General features: G+C 48.5%; 1 protein-coding gene across 1 annotated transcript in view; it reads right to left on the reverse strand.

Moving 5' to 3' along the window:
- Positions 1-15,993, reverse strand: part of LOC145353510 (uncharacterized) — a 97,800-nt gene that overhangs the window by 15,802 nt on the left and 66,005 nt on the right. The window contains exons 6-9 of the mRNA XM_080204319.1: positions 14,325-14,437; positions 13,181-13,400; positions 9,780-9,917; positions 818-955 (exon numbers count right to left, since the gene is read on the reverse strand). Of these exons, the coding sequence (XP_080060445.1) occupies positions 818-955; positions 9,780-9,917; positions 13,181-13,400; positions 14,325-14,437 (609 nt within the window). The remainder of the gene's footprint in view (positions 1-817; positions 956-9,779; positions 9,918-13,180; positions 13,401-14,324; positions 14,438-15,993) is intronic.

The raw sequence follows: 15,993 nt of genomic DNA on the forward strand, positions 1-15,993 counted from the left end.
CTCGCATTATCCTGACAGGTGTATGTTTCATTCAACGCTATATTGGTTGCTTTGCCTAAATGACCCTGTGTCTGTTCATCACCACCCTGCTATAGTAAGCAATTTATTAACTAATATGTACACTTTTTTTAACATAAGTACACTGAGGAAACCATTGACAATCTTTCATAGGTTTAATATAGTGCAGTGAGAAGGGCTTCATTGATAATCTTGTTGTGTGCAATCTCATAGAATCATAGAATTCCTTCAGTGAAGAAGGAGGCCATTCTGCCCATCAAGTCTGCATGGCCTCTCTGAATGATTGTCTTACCCAGGCTCTTTCCCCCACCCTATCATCATAAATCCCACATTCACCATGGCAAATGTATCCAACCTACACATCTCAGGACACTAAGAGGCAATTTAGCATGGCCAATCCACCTAACCGGCACATCTTTGAACTGTGGGAAGAAACAGGAGCAACCCGGAGGAAACTCACGCAGACACTGTGAGGACAGGCAAACTCTACATGGAGAGTCACCCGAGGCCAGGATTGAACCTGGGTCCCTGGCGCTGTGAGGCAGTACTGCTAACCACTGTGCTACCGTGCCGTCCAAGCAGCTTTCCTTTTGTAATGAACATTCATCTTTGATTTTCAGAAAATCTCCTCATAATATACAAATTGCAAACCCATTCTGGCAACTGTTTTAAGTTTGCCTATGAGATTTGGGCAGCTCAAACTTTACTATCTGTTATGGTGTATCAATCAGCAAGATTCATTTTAGAACATTTTCACATTCCATTAACCACTCCTGGTTTAATCAGTTCAGATCTTTACCTGTGCACTGTGTTCCTGGCTTTCCAGGATTAACATCTGTAGTTCCTTCTAAACAACGACACGAGAAACTTCCTGGAGTGTTCATGCAGACAGCTAAATCAGAGCATGTGTTGTTTCTAGTTTGACACTCATCAATGTCTGAAAAAAGAATTAGATCTTGTTTTAGAATTAGGTAAAACTGTCACTTGGAATAAAAGTTACTTTACCCAATGATTAAAAATCATGTTCTGTAGAGGAGTGATTTCCAATTTGAGCAGAATTCTCCAGCTGTTCATGCCCTAAACTCAGCGAGTGAGAACAGAGAATGTGGTGCTCAGCGAAATCTCAATTCAATGCAGCAGGACTGGATAATCCCAGTAGCAGGCGAGATCGGAGCATCTGACCATTAGTTCTGGCCAGAATACTCCAAATTGGCCAGAATTCTCCAGAGCTGGAACTTTCTGGTCTCACTGCAGGGAATGAAGATTTGGCTGAGCGCCAAATTCCCTGTCCTCACTGACAGTGATAGCGGGGCATGCGAGATCAGAGAATTCCGGCCTCTGTTTCTCTTTCCACAGATGCTGCCAAACATATTGAGATTTTGTACATATTTCTATTTCAGACCTTCAGCATCTGCGGGATTTTGCTTTAATTTTAGAGTAATAGCAACTCGATGCTGCTCAAGCTCGACTCTATCAGGGGCAATCGAGACCTCACGACAGCTTTGGTCCAAACTTGGACATGTTAAGAAACATGAACATACTCAGTGCAACACCAAGGTTGAGAATTCCAAATTCAGCGACCCATAACTTCCTAGTTTCGCAGTGTCACTGGGGTGGGTGGGACACCAGTGATGGGCTGGGCATCACTTTAGGATGTTCCCATGTAAGGGTTTGCTCAGCAATTGTCCAGAAGTGCTAACCTCTTCTGGACAATTACACTGGGCTGGGAACCATCTGACCAGAGTGATATAAATTGCTAATTCTAGGTGGTTCTGCCAGTTTTACCCTGATCATTACTCTGAAAAAGTTAGAAGGAAAACTGTCAATTCCACCTATTTAAACACCCCAACCAATCTCACACAGGACACACTGCACACACACACACAAACCCCCTAGCGGACTCCCTCACCACCCCTTCCTACACACGGACCTCCCCCTCTGGTCCGGTCTGCCCGAACCCCCTTACTGCCCAAACTGACCTGGCACGCCCACCAATTTTCCTGACCCCATCCACTCACACTCCCGCCCACTCCTGATTCCCTCCTAGACTCCTCCTTCAGCTTACCCCCGCGCCCCCCCCCCCCACCCCACAACCGACTACAGGGAACAGTAAGCTCGGCAGAAGACCTGGAGGTCCAAGAAGGCAGCCGATGGTTGGCGATTCTGCAATGTGGGCTACTGGGGAATTGGTATCCCTTTGGAGCAGCAGTGCTCCGCTTGGCATGGCCAAAGGGCTGGAATTGTACTTGTCAAGATGATGTTTGAGTGTACCCTGGAATGAAATGGCAGGATGCGAGGCTCGAACCAGGAGCAAATTTTGGGGACAATTCCAAGGGGAGAATTCCAAGGTGAGATCTTTGAAAGTGAAGGTTGGAAACGCTTGTGAGTGAAACAGAGGGCCTTTAGGGGAGATGATGGACTAGTGGTATTATCGCTAGCTTATTAACCCAGAAACTCAGCTAGTGTTCTGGGAACCCGGCTTCGAATCCCGCCAGGGCAGCTGGTAGAATTTGAATTGAATGAAAGAAATCTGAAATTAAGAACCTACTGATGGCCATGAAACCATCGCTGATTGTCAGGAAAACCCATCTGGTTCACTAATGTCCTTTAGGGAAAGAAATCTGCCATCCTTACCTGGTCTGGCCTACATGTGACTTCAGAGCCATAGTAACGTGCTTGACTCTCAACTGCCCTCGGGCAACTAGGAATGGCCAGCCAGCGATGCCCATACGCCACAAATGAATTTTAAAAAATTCTCCGACCTCGCCTGCAGCCGGGATTCTACCATCTCACTGGAGATTTGGCTGAGCACCAAATTCTCCATTCTCACTGGCTCTGACTGGCAGCGGTGGCAGGCATGAGCAGCTGGGGAATTACAACCAGAGATGGAGGTACTCTGATTGACTCACAACGTGGCTAATGTCTATGTGGGTAGTTAAAACAATCCATGGAATCTGTGCTGGTCACATTTGTTATTTATTCTGAAGTATGATGTGTCCACCCACAGTTTTCCTGTTACCTCACATCTCATTGCTGTTTTACGAAGCGTTTCGAAGAATGAGGGGGAGTACTAATTGAGGTGCATAAGACGATAAAGGAGATTGACAGGAAGACATAGAGAGGATGTTTCCTCTTGTGGAACAATCAAGAACAAGAGCTCATAGTTTTAGGATAAGGAGTAGCAGATTTAAAATAGAGATGAAGAGAGATTACTTCTCTCAAAGGATTGTGAATCTGTGGAATTTGCTACATCAGAGCGTGGTGGATGACGGGAGATTGAATACATTTAAGGAGGGGGTGGACAGGTTTTTAATTAGTAATAGATTGAAGGGTTAAGGAGAACAGGCTTAAATTAAATCTTTGATGCTTCCGGCAGAGGGTGGATTGAATAACAACACGGAACCAGTCAGCCCTCCTCATTCGGGTCTGTGACAATTAGTATATCCCAAACAGATGTGACAAATCAAGGGATCTTGCCCAGATTGATAACTTTTGGGGAACCCCACCCAGGGCTGCTCATAATAGTTTGTAAAACCAGTTTTAATTGTGTGACGATAACCCTGTGTGCTTGAGCCTTCTTTCTTTCGTGTAGTAGCTTGGCTCTACCAGTTACGGACAAATTATAGACATTCATTAATGAATAGCAACTAAGTACAGGATGATGCAGATTCAATGCCTCCAAAAATGACTCTAGGGTCTAACTACTGGGCCAAGTCCAGACAAGTTGGAGTGAAGCCTCAACTCAGTTCCCAATTGCTCAGCATGGATCATGTCAAAGGGACCAGACACCGCATCAACATTTAATTATTAAAATCCCATGAGCTTTGCTGGACTTCTTGATGCTGAAATCAATACATTTTCCTCTCACTTTCAGAATACAAAGAAAAGGTCATGTCTTAAAAGTCAAGTTTCCCTGTAGCATTTAATTTGCTCAGCAATTAATGTCTGCTATGGACATGACAGCAGCAAGACCTGGACAATGTTTAGACTTGGGCTAGTAAATGGGAAATAACATTTATGCCACACGAGCACCAGGCAGTGACCAGCTCCAAGAAGGGAGAATTTAACCATCGCTGTGTGATGTTCAACTGCATTACCATGGCTGAATTCGCAATCAACAACATCCTGGGGGTCACCATTCACCAGACACCTCACTGGACCATGGAAACAAGAGCAGGTCAGAGGCTGGGAATTCTGCGACAGGCAACTGACCTCCTGAGTTTCTGAATCCTGCCCATCTTGTACAAGGCACAAGTCAGGAATGTAACGGAATATTGCACATTTGCCAATAAGTGCACCTCCAACACTGAAAAAGTTTGCCAGTATCCAAGAGAAAGCAGCCTAGTTGAATGACATCTCATCTATTTCATTATACAATCACTGACTCCACCATTGGGGAACAGTAATAGCAGTGTTCTCTACTAGATGCATTGCAGCAATATGCCAATATTCTTTCAACAGCCCCTGCCAAACCTGCAACCTCTACTACCTAGAAGGACAAGGGCAGCGGAGACAAAGAAATACAACCATTTGAAAGTTCCTACAAGTCATATGCCATCTTAGAAATCCTGCTGTGCAGAAGGAGGCCACTCGGCCAATCAAGTCTGACCACAATCCAATCCAGCTCCTATCCCCATGACCCCATTCATTTACCTTAGATAGTGCCCCTGACATTAAGAGGCAATTTAGCATGGCCAATCCACCTAAATTGCACTTCGGATAGTGGGAGGAAACCAGAGCACCTGGAGAAAACTCATGCAGACACAGGGAGAACGTGCAAACTCCACACAGGCAGTGACCCAAGGCTGGGAATCGACCTGGGTTCTTGGCTCTGTGAGGCAGCAGTGCTAACCACTGTGCCACCCTGATTTGACTTAGTACTATATCAATAATTCGTTCACAGACATTGGGCAGAATTTTCCCAAAATTTCTCTGAGTGTCAGATCCAAGCTGAAAACCATTGCGTCTCTTTCCAGAAACGCAGCCGAGTTTTCACTCCAAATTTCCTGGCATTTGGTGTGCAGAGAATCTGGGGGCATGGTTTGCGCCAAGGCCAGGTTGACAGAGATCAGGATGTTATCTTTAAAGGGCACTCCAATCTCTGCTGTAATTAATGCCTCTCCCACCCCCACCCCACCCCCCAAAACCCCACGGACATGGAAGAGCCCTTACCCCTCTCCACAAGCATTGTGGGGCAATGCCACATCCACCACCACCACGTAGGCATCAAGGCATTTTCCCCATCCCATGGAGCGAGCACTGAGAATTTCCCACGCAGGCATTACCCTACCCATCAAATCCCCCCACCCCCCACACCCCACCACCACCCCCACACCCCAACCCCCACCCCACCCCACCCCACACCCCAACCCCCCCAACACCCCCCCACCCCAAACCCCCCACACCCCCCCATCCCCAACCCCCACACCCCCCCACCCCAAACCCCCCACACCCCCCCATCCCCAACCCCCACACCCAACACCCCCACACCCCCCACCCCCACACCCCCACCCCCCCATCCACCCCCCCACCTTCCCACCCACCCCCCACCCCGTCCCCCACCCCCCCATCTCCCCCACCCCCCCGCACCCACCCCCACCTCCCCCCCAACCCCACTCCCCACCCCAACCCCCCGCCCCCTCCACCCCCCACCCACCCCCCACCTCCCCCCCAACCCCACCCACCCCACCCCCCCAGCCCCAACCCCCACCCCCTCCCACCCCCCCAACCCCACCCACCCCAACCCCCACCCCCTCAGCCCCCAACCCCCACCCCCTCCCACCCCCCCAACCCCCCACCCCCTCCCACCCCCCCCAACCCCCCACCCCCTCCCACCCCCCCCAACCCCCCACCCCCTCCCACCCCCCCAACCCCCCACCCCCTCCCACCCCCCCCCAACCCCCACCCCCTCCCACCCCCCCCAACCCCCCACCCCCTCCCACCCCCCCCAACCCCCACCCCCTCCCACCCCCCCCAACCCCCACCCCCTCCCACCCCCCCCAACCCCCCACCCCCTCCCACCCCCCCAACCCCCCACCCCCTCCCACCCCCCCACCCCCTCCCACCCCCCCAACCCCCCACCCCAACCCCCACTCCCTCCCACCCCCCCACCCCCCCACCCCCTCCCACCCACCCCCCCACCCCCCACTCCCTCCCACCCCCCACCCCCCCACCCCCCACCCCCACTCCCTCCCACCCCCACCCCCTCCACCCCCCACCCCCTCCCGCCCCCCCACCCCCTCCCACCCCCCAACTCCCACCCCCTCCCGCCCCCCAACCCCCACCCACCCCCCCCACCCAACCCCCCACCCCCACCTCTTACAACCCCACCCCACCTCCAAAAACACCCACCCCCCACCCCACCTCCAAAAACACCCACCCCCCACCCCCCCACAACCCCCACCCCACCACCCACCCAGAACCCCCACCCCTCCCCCACTCCCCCCAACCAACCCCCCCACCTCCCCACCCCCCCACCCACCCCACAGCCACCCCCCCCACAATGCGCCCACCCTCCACAAGCCCCCCCACCCCCCATAACCCCCCCACAACCACCCCTCCAGCCCCCCCCACAACCCCCCCACAACCCTCCCCACAAACCCCCCACCTCCCCATAACCCCCACCCATCCACCTATCCACAACCCCCACCCCCCAACTCCAACCTCCTCTTCATTTTCCCTCTTCCCTAAGGCATCACCACCCCCAAGTCTCACAGGTCTTGCCTTCCCCCTTCTTATGCATCAGCCCTCCCCTCTCCCACCAGCCCCACTACAAATGAGACTCCCCAAAGGGACCATCGCTGGCTTCGCGAACCTTGATTTGATTTGATTTGATTTATTGTTGTCACATGAATTCGTATACAGTGAAAAGTATTGCTTCTTGTACCGTTCATAGAGAAGAAAATGAGAGAGTGCAGAATGCAGTGTTACAGGGCATAGCTAGGGTGTAGAGAAAGATCAACTTAATGCGAGACAGACTCAACGGATGGGAGGCTGGTTTGAGGGATGGATTGGGTTACATTCATGACTTTTTGTAGTTCCTTGCAGTCTTGGGCAGAGCAGGAGCCATACCAAGCTGTGATATAATCAGAAAGAATGCTTTCTGTGATGCATCTATAAAAGTAGGTGAGAGTCATAGCAGACATGCCAAATTTCCTTAGTCTTCTGAGAACGTAGAGGCTTTCTTAACTATAGTGTTGGCATGGGGGGGAACCAGGACAGGTTGTTGGTGAACTGGACACCTAAAAACCTGAAGCTCTCGATCCTTTCTACTTCATCCCCGTCGATATAAACAGGGTCATGTTCTCCTTTAAGCTTCCTGAACTCGATGATATGTTCTTATGTTACAATCTCCTTCATTTTGTTGATTATTGTTGCCATACCAGTTCACCAGATTCTCTATCTCATTCCTGTGCTCTGTCCCGTCATTGATCGAGATCCGACCCAGCATGGTGGTATCATCAGCAAACTTGAAAATCGAATTGGAGGGGAATTTGGCCACACAGTCATAGGTGTATAAGGAGTAAAGTAAGAGGCTGAGAACACAGCCTTGTGGGGCACTGGCGTTGAGGATGATCGTGGAAGAGGTTTTGCTGCCTATCCTTACTGATTGTGGTCTGTGAGTCAGGAAGTTCAGGATCCAGTCACAGAGGGAGATGCTGAGGCCCAGGCCACGGAGTTTGGAGATGAGTTTCACAGGAATGTTGAAGTCCTGGCAGTGCCACCTAGGTTGCACACTTGCTAGTAAGTGCAGCACCAACAATTCCGAGAAAGCTCACCAGTATCAACAGAGGAAGGCTGATAGCTTGAACGATACCTCGGCCAGAATTTTACCATCCTGGCCATCACGGGAATCGGGGCTGGCGAGGGGCGGACAATGGAAAGGGCCTGTGACCTCAGGCAGGATTTTATGGTTTCAGGACAAGCGAGGCTCATTATACATCCAGGATGGCGGGGGCACTGCCCAGTCATGTCCCTCACCACCCAGGAGCTATACTTAGCAGTGCAATCATCACGACTAGTTTTCCGCGTTTGAAAACCAGTACTGATTCATGCTGACGTGACTCACACCGCTGTGTGGGACAATACGGTGAGGGTGAAGTAGCACCGTTAAGCCCTATAAATAAATGCAAATTTATTTGAAAATATGCTGATGAGGCTAGCATCCTTTCTGGATGTGAACCTGATAACATCATTGGAGGGAGGTGGGGAAGATACCAAACCCATAGTGTAGCCCAGCGTACCCCAATCCATCACACAAATCAGCCTGCCATCCATTGACTCTGTCTATACTTCCTGCTGCCTCGGCAAAGCAGCCAGCATAATTAAGGACCCCACGCATCCCGGACACTCTCTCTTCCATCTTCTTCCATCGGGAAAAAGATACAAAAGTCTGAGGTCACATTCTAACCGACTCAAGAACAGCTTCTTCCCTGTTGCTGTCAGACTTTTCAATGGACCTACCTCACATTAAGTTGATCTTTCTCTACACCCTAACTATGACTGTAATACTACTTTCTGCACTCTTTCATTTTCTTCTCTATGAATGGTATGCTTTATTTGTACAGCACGCAAGAAACAATACTTTTCACTGCATGTAAATACATGTGACAATAACAAATCAAATCAAATCAAGTCAAAAACCTAAATCACATCAATGCAAATCCTCTTTTGTTCGACTTCTCTAGATTTAAAGGCCATTACACGGGATTGGGGCTCTCTGCTAGCATGGCCACAAAATCACCTTTCCAGAACTCCATCCTGAGTAGCACTTTGGATGCACCTTCACCACGTTCACTGCAATGGTTCAGGAAAGCAACTCTCCACCACATTCACAGGGGCAATAAATGCTGGCCCAGCCAGTGATGTATCATCTCCTGAAAAAGTATTTTCAAAGCCAGAAAATAGCTTTATAATAGTGGGCGACACAGTGGCACAGTGGTTAGCACTGCTGCCTTCCAGCGCCAGAGACCTGGGTTTGATTCCCAGCTTGGCTCACTGTCTGTGTGGAGTTTGCACATTCTCCCCGTGTCTACATGGGTTTCCACTGGGCGCTCTGGTTTCTTCCCACAGTCCAAAGATGTGCAGATTGGGTGGATTGGCCATGTTAAATTGCCCCTTAGTGTCAGGGGGACTAGCTCGGGTAAATGCATGGGTTTGTAGGGATAGGACCTGGGTGGGATTGTGGTCGGTGCAGACTCGATGGGCTGAATGGCATCCTTCTGCACTGTAGAATCCTATGATTCTATAATCAAGCAGGAAAATATTTCAGGCTGTGGGAATAGGGACTGGCACTAATTCGAGAATCTTTCATAGAGCCATTTATGGTTGAATGGCCATGACTTTATAATATTCATCTTGATATTCCTCTGTTAGTTTTAGCAAAGCACTTAGCTGAAACAGGAGCTTTAAAATGGCGCTGAGATCAATCTAAGTTAAACACGTTTTTACACACCCACATCACCAATGCTCATGTCGAAACATTTCCACCTTCCTTACTTTCTCACCACACCTGCATTAAACAGTTCAGCTCTTTACCTGTGCACTGTGTTCCTGGCTTTGCCAGATTAATATCTGTAGTTCCTTCCAAACAACGACAGGAGAAACTTCCTGGAGTGTTTGTGCAGACAGCTAAATCAGGGCATGAGTTCCTAGCCTGACACTCATCAATGTCTGAAACAAGAATTAGATCACAGCTATCAGGGTAAATGTAAATTTAATCCAATAATTTAAAGCAATATCAAACTCAAACAATGTCCTACCTTCACATATCCTCCCAGGTACACTGGGGCTTGTGTCGTTGAACCCATCATTACACTTACAGGTGTACGTTGCGTTCAGTCTGATACAAGTTGCATTAACTGAACAGTCATTCTGCCCTGGCTGGCAGCTGTCTTTGTCTGTGATGAAAAGGAAAGATCTGTGTTAGAAAACAAATTCCTTTGGAAATAATTGACTTAAAATGATTTTAAAGATTAATGCATTTCAGTAAGGGGCACATGCCCCAGAATTAGCCCAGGCCACAACCGTGTTGTTCCAGTTCAGCTACAACACTGGCATCAACCTGACACTGTGCAACATTGCCGGATGGGCACTGTTTGCACAGTGTCAGCGACTGCTGCCTCACGGCTCCAGGGACGGGGTCTCAGTTCCCAGCTTCGGTCACTGTCTGTGTGGGGTTTGCACATTCTCCTCGTGGGTTTCCTCCCGGTGCTCCAGTTTCCTCCCACAGTCCAGAGATGTGCGGGTTAGGTGCATTGGCCATACTAAATTGCCCCGTTGTGTCCCAGGATGTGTAGGTTAGAGGGATTAGTGGAGTAAATACGTGGGGTTATGGGGATAGAGGCTGGATGTGATTGTTGTCAGTGCAGTCTCAATGGGACGAATGGCCTCCTTCTGCACTGTAAGGATTCTATGATCTTGTATGTAGGAATTCTATGAAGTCTGCCCAGTCTCAAACCAGTACAGACACGTAGCACCATCCTTATTCAGAATACAAGAGAAAGCATATCATCTGATTGTTCAATCATCTCCATCTTATCACTGGCTAGCTCTCTATTTATCTCGCTGTTGCAGTTTCCGATGATTGATCAACTAATTGCAGGAATAGTTGTCACAAAATATCCCAATTCTCAGGGGTGGTGGAACCTAGTAGCCAGAATTTTGCCATCCTGCCCGCAAGGGGAATTGGAGTGGGCAAGGGGCGGAGCATGGGAAGGCCCGTTGACCTCGGGCTGGATTTGGGACGAGCGAGGCTGAAAAATCCTGCCCAGCATGTCAGGACAAAAGACAAAGCTGAAACACTTGCAACCATCTTCAATCAAAAATAGCAAGTGGATAATCCATGTCAGCCTTCTCCTGAGATCCTGATTGTCGTAAATGCCAGACTTCAGTCAATTCCATCCACTCAAGAAAGAGTTGAAGGTACTGGATGCTGCAAAGGCTTTGGGCCTGACAATATTCCTGCAGTACATAATATTGAAGACTTATTGCCCCAGAACTAGCCCAGGCCACAGCCATTTTGTTCCGGTTCAGCTACAACACTGGCATCTACTTGATAACGTCCAACATTGCCCAGGGGTGGCACGGTGGTTAGCACTGCTGCCTCATAGCGCCAGGGACTCAGCTTCGATTCCCAGCTTGTGTTACTGTCTGTGCAGAGTCTGCAAACTCTCCCCTGTGTCTGCAGGGGTTTCCTCCAGGTGCTCCGGTTTTCTCCCACAGTCAAAAAGACATGCTGGTTAGGTGCACTGGCCATGCTAAATTCTCCCTCAGTGTACCCGTCGGAGTATGGCAGCTAGGGGATTTCCACAGTAATTTCACCGCAGTGTTAATGTAAGCCTACTTGTGACACTAATAATTACACTTGAAAGGTATGCCCTGTTCCAAAAAAAGCTGGACAAATTCAATCCAGGCAACGACCACCCAATCAGTCTGCTCTCAATCATCAGCAAAGTGATGGAGGGCACTGCGAACACTGCCATCTAGTGGCACCCACTCAGCAATATGTTCTCACTGACACTCAATTTGGGTTCCCCCAGGGACACTCAGCTTCAGAACAAACCTAGACATTGAACTGATTTCCAGAGCTGACATAAGATGATATCAAGGCAGCTTTTTGACTCAGTGTGCCATCGTGGAGACTTGGCAAAATTGGCTCACTCGGAATCGGGGAGTCATGCCTAACACAGAGGAGGATCATAGGATATAATCCATACAATACAGAAGGAGGCCATTTAGCCATCGAGCCTGAACCAACCACAATCCCACCAGGCCCTATTCCTGTAGCCTCATACATTTACCCTGCTAATGCCCCTGACAACGAGGTCAGTTTAGCATGGCCAACCCACCTAACCTGTACATCTTTGGACTGTGGGAGGAATCCGGAGCACCTGGAGGAAACCCACGCAGATGCAGGGAGAACGTGCAAACAAGCACAGACAGTGACCCGAGGCCGGAATTGAACATGGGTCCCTGGTGCTGCGAGGCAGCAGTGCTAACCTGTGCCATCGTGCTGCCCAGGATGGTTGTGCTTGTTGGACATCAATCATCTCAGTCACAGGGAGTCACTGCAGGAGTTCCTCAGGGTGGTATCTGGGGCCCAACCATCTTTGACTGCTTCATCAAAGACCTTACCTTCATTATGTGGTCAAAATTGCAGATGTTCAGTATCATTCACTAAGCTTCTGATTCTGAAGCAGTCCATGCTCAGACACAGCAAGACATGGACAACATTCAGGCTTGTGCTGATAAGGGACAAGTAAGTCTTTTAACCACACAAACGCCAGACAGTGACCATCTCTACCTGATGTTCAATGGCATTGCAGTTGATGAATTCCTCCTCATCAATAGCCATGGGGTTACGATTAATCAGAAATTTAACTGGGCCAGTCGTATAAATACTACAGCTTAGAAGCTTAAATGCTGCCAATTCTGTGTGAGTAACTTGTCTCCAGACTCCCTAAAGCCTGTCCATCTTCTACAAGGCACAAGCCAGGAATGTGGTGAAATGCTCTCCATTTTCTGAGATGAGTGCAGCTCCAAAAACTCTCAAGAAGTTCAGCTTCATCCAGGGCAAAGCTCAATCAGCACTTTCATCCACCTCCAAGGCATTTCATGGACATACAATCAGACAAGATTGGATACCAAGGCAAAGAGGGCAATGTTAAGTGGAGTGATAAAAATGCTGTCGGAGTTGGGTTTAATGGACAATGGTAAATAACATGAACAAGTGGATGGGATGGGGAAATTTAGGTGGAAATTCCAAAGTGGGACACTTGAATAGATGATGGTACAGCAACTAATGATGGGGACAACAGGAAGGGTTAGCCAAAAGGTAAAGACAGTAAGAAGTCTCACAACACCTGGTTATAGTCCAACAGGTTTATTTGATAGTAATCCCACAAGCTTTTGGAAACAGTGTTCCTTCAAGGAAGTCAAGGTTGAAGGAACACCATTTCCGAAAGCTTGCAGGATTACTGTCAAATAAACCTATTGGACTTTAACCTGGTGTTGTGAGACTTCTTACTGTGTTTACCCCAGTCCAATGCCGGCATCTCTATATCAAAAGGTAAAGAAGCAGAGAGACATGTTTTATTGTACCACTTGGATATACCTGCGAACATTTTACACTGGTTGAAAGATCTGTTGTCAAATACCTTACCTGTTATAGTAGTGTTTTCAAGATCAATGTCAAACTCTTCACTCTTGTTTAAGGAATCAGCAAATGCTTCTTTGGCTTCACTCAAAGTGACATTTTCCGCCGTTGACAACACAATGTCAAAATCTACACGCACACTCCCTGGCGTGATGCTATTTATGACAATTCTCAATCTTCCGTTGTTGAACAAATTTATGAGTCTTTGGGCTAATCTGCTTAGCAGCTGAAATGAAACACAATTATTCAGTGACTCGAGACTTTCCTCGGCTAATCTGCCCCTTCCCAATTGCCGTTGGTAATGCCTTTCCCCACCCATCATCTTTTTTCACGTGTTCATGAGATGCGAGCCGGGCCAGGCCAAGATTTGTTGCCCACCTCTGAGGGCATTCAAGAGTCAACCATATTGCTGTGAGTCTGGAGTCTCATGTCAGCCAGATTTCCTTCCTTATGGGGCATTAGTGAACCACGCTGGGACTTTATGATGATGATTTCATGATCATCATTAATTTGGACTTTTAATTCCAGGTTTTTATTGAATTCAAATTTCACCATCTGCAGCACTGGGTTTCGAACCCAGAGCAATACCCTGGCATCTATAGATTACTAGTCCAGCCACAATACCACTACGTCACTGCTTCCCCTCGTGAGGTGCATTGTAGATCCATGGACAGCATGGTGGCACAGTGGTTAGCATGCTGCTTCACAGCACCAGGGACCAAGGTTCAATTCCCTGCTTGGGTCACTGTCTGTGCAGAGTCAGCACATTCTCCCTGCCCCTGCATGGGTTTCCTCCGATAGTCTGAAAGACATGCTGGTTAGGTGCATTGGCCATGCTAAGTTCTCACTCAGTGTGCCCGAAGTGTGGCAACCAGGGGATTTTCACGGTTAGTTCATTGTAACCTTAATGTAAGCCTACTTGTGACACTAATAAATAAAAATAAAATAAGCCTTCAGTGCCCATTAACATGGGAGGAGAGAGCAACCAGTGTGTTTAAATAATCTGAGTATTCATCATAACTTCATCAGGACTGCGCAAACAATGGCTCTTTAACATCCACAAGAACAAATCAGATGCTTTGCTTTTATTAGCTAATCATTGCGCCATTTTTATTCCACATACAGGAGCTAATGATGACAAAAGACTTACATCTTTAATGAAATTTTCCACAAATGTTTTGTACGGTAGACTATCTTTGTCTCTGAAATCTGGTAAGAAAGTCTTGTTTCGAATCCTTGTTCTTGCTTTCAACACTTTGGCAACTTTGGACAGTGAAAAGAAAACATGTTGAGTAAAATGCAAAGTGTACATACACAATACTCCTGTTATCGATCAGCTGTGTGTGAACACGGCGATCGCGATAGTGCACCATGGCTTCCTAGGGTCGGAGTGAAGGAAAATGGAAAAATCCATTTTCGGGGGGGGTGCTTGATGAAAGGAAGGTGTTAATCCCAGTGAAGGCAGTCCTTTGAACCGGAGCTGTAAACTCTACTGTTGGAGATCAGATTTTGCAGTACTCAGGTGGCATGTGTTCTCCAGATATCTCAAGGGAAGGGAAAATGGATGCATTTTCCTGGATTTCCAAGGGCGTACTCCACCCATGTATGGAACAAGGAACAGAGAAAATTACAGCACAGGGACAGGTCCTTTGGTCGTCCAAGCCTGCACCGACCAAGCTGCCTGACTGAACTAAAACCCCCTACCCTTCCTGTGATCATATCCCTCCCTTCCTATGTCACCACGTCTTATCTGAGATTTGAACCGGGGCCTTCAAATTATGAGACTAATGCACAGCCTATTATGCTAAGAAAACATCTAACACATGAACAAAGAAAGTTAGCATGCTTTTGGCTTTTGTGCGCGAGTTCTCATCTTCTCTCCACACCTCTGACTGCCAACAAAGCACATAAGAGAGTCTGTTCCTGCCAGTCCACAACCTCGCCATCAGCGGCAAGGTAGCACGGTGGTTAGCAGTGCTGCCTCACAGTGCCAGGGACCCAAGTTCGATTCCCAGCTTGGGTCACTGTCTGTGTGGAGTCTGCACATTCTTCCCATGTCTGCGTGTTTTTCCTCCGGGTATTCTGGTTTCCTCCCACATTCCAAAGATGTGTAGATTAGGTGGATTGGGCTGCTAAATTGCCTCTTAGTGATCAAAGGTATGTGGGTTAGGGGGATTAGCGGGGTAAATGTGTGGGGGTTACAGGCATAGAACATGGGCAAGATGCCTTGTCAGAGAGTTGGTGCAGACTCAAAGGGCCGTATGGTCTTCTACACTGTAGGATTCTATGATCTATCAGCCAGTCCTCGGCTGCATATCCTCACAGCAACGCACAGAAATTGGTACACCAGGCTAAAGCTGCAGAGGAACTCAGAGGAGGTTCAGCCCCCAGGCAATGTGAGTTACTGGTAGATGGACACACCCTGGTACCCATAAACCAAACTCCCAGCTACGGGCGAATGGCTATTGTGGCTATCTCAGGAGGGATGAGGGCTAAGAGAGCAGATCTGGAGTGGAGGCCTGAGCTGGATCCAAGTCGAAATGTGTTCTCCTTCTATTAATCCCTGCAGCCAAGTCCATGCCAAACATGGTTCATTGCTAGGGGTGAGAGACCTGAGTCACACTAGGCAATGCTTAATGCAGTGTTGACTACCATGGTACAAACTATCAGCCCAGCTGCCACAACATACATGTGTTGGCAGCGTTGTGTCTGCACAACAGAATTTCAGTTTTGGTGGGATTGGAATTCTAGAAAGATCAGTTAACTTACTCTGATGCACCAAAATTGCTCTATGTTCTAAGGAACATGAAAACTACCAT

Source organism: Carcharhinus amblyrhynchos, chromosome 15 (assembly GCF_965287045.1).
Source record: "Carcharhinus amblyrhynchos chromosome 15, sCarAmb.v2.hapA, whole genome shotgun sequence".
Taxonomy (NCBI): Eukaryota; Metazoa; Chordata; class Chondrichthyes; order Carcharhiniformes; family Carcharhinidae; genus Carcharhinus; species Carcharhinus amblyrhynchos.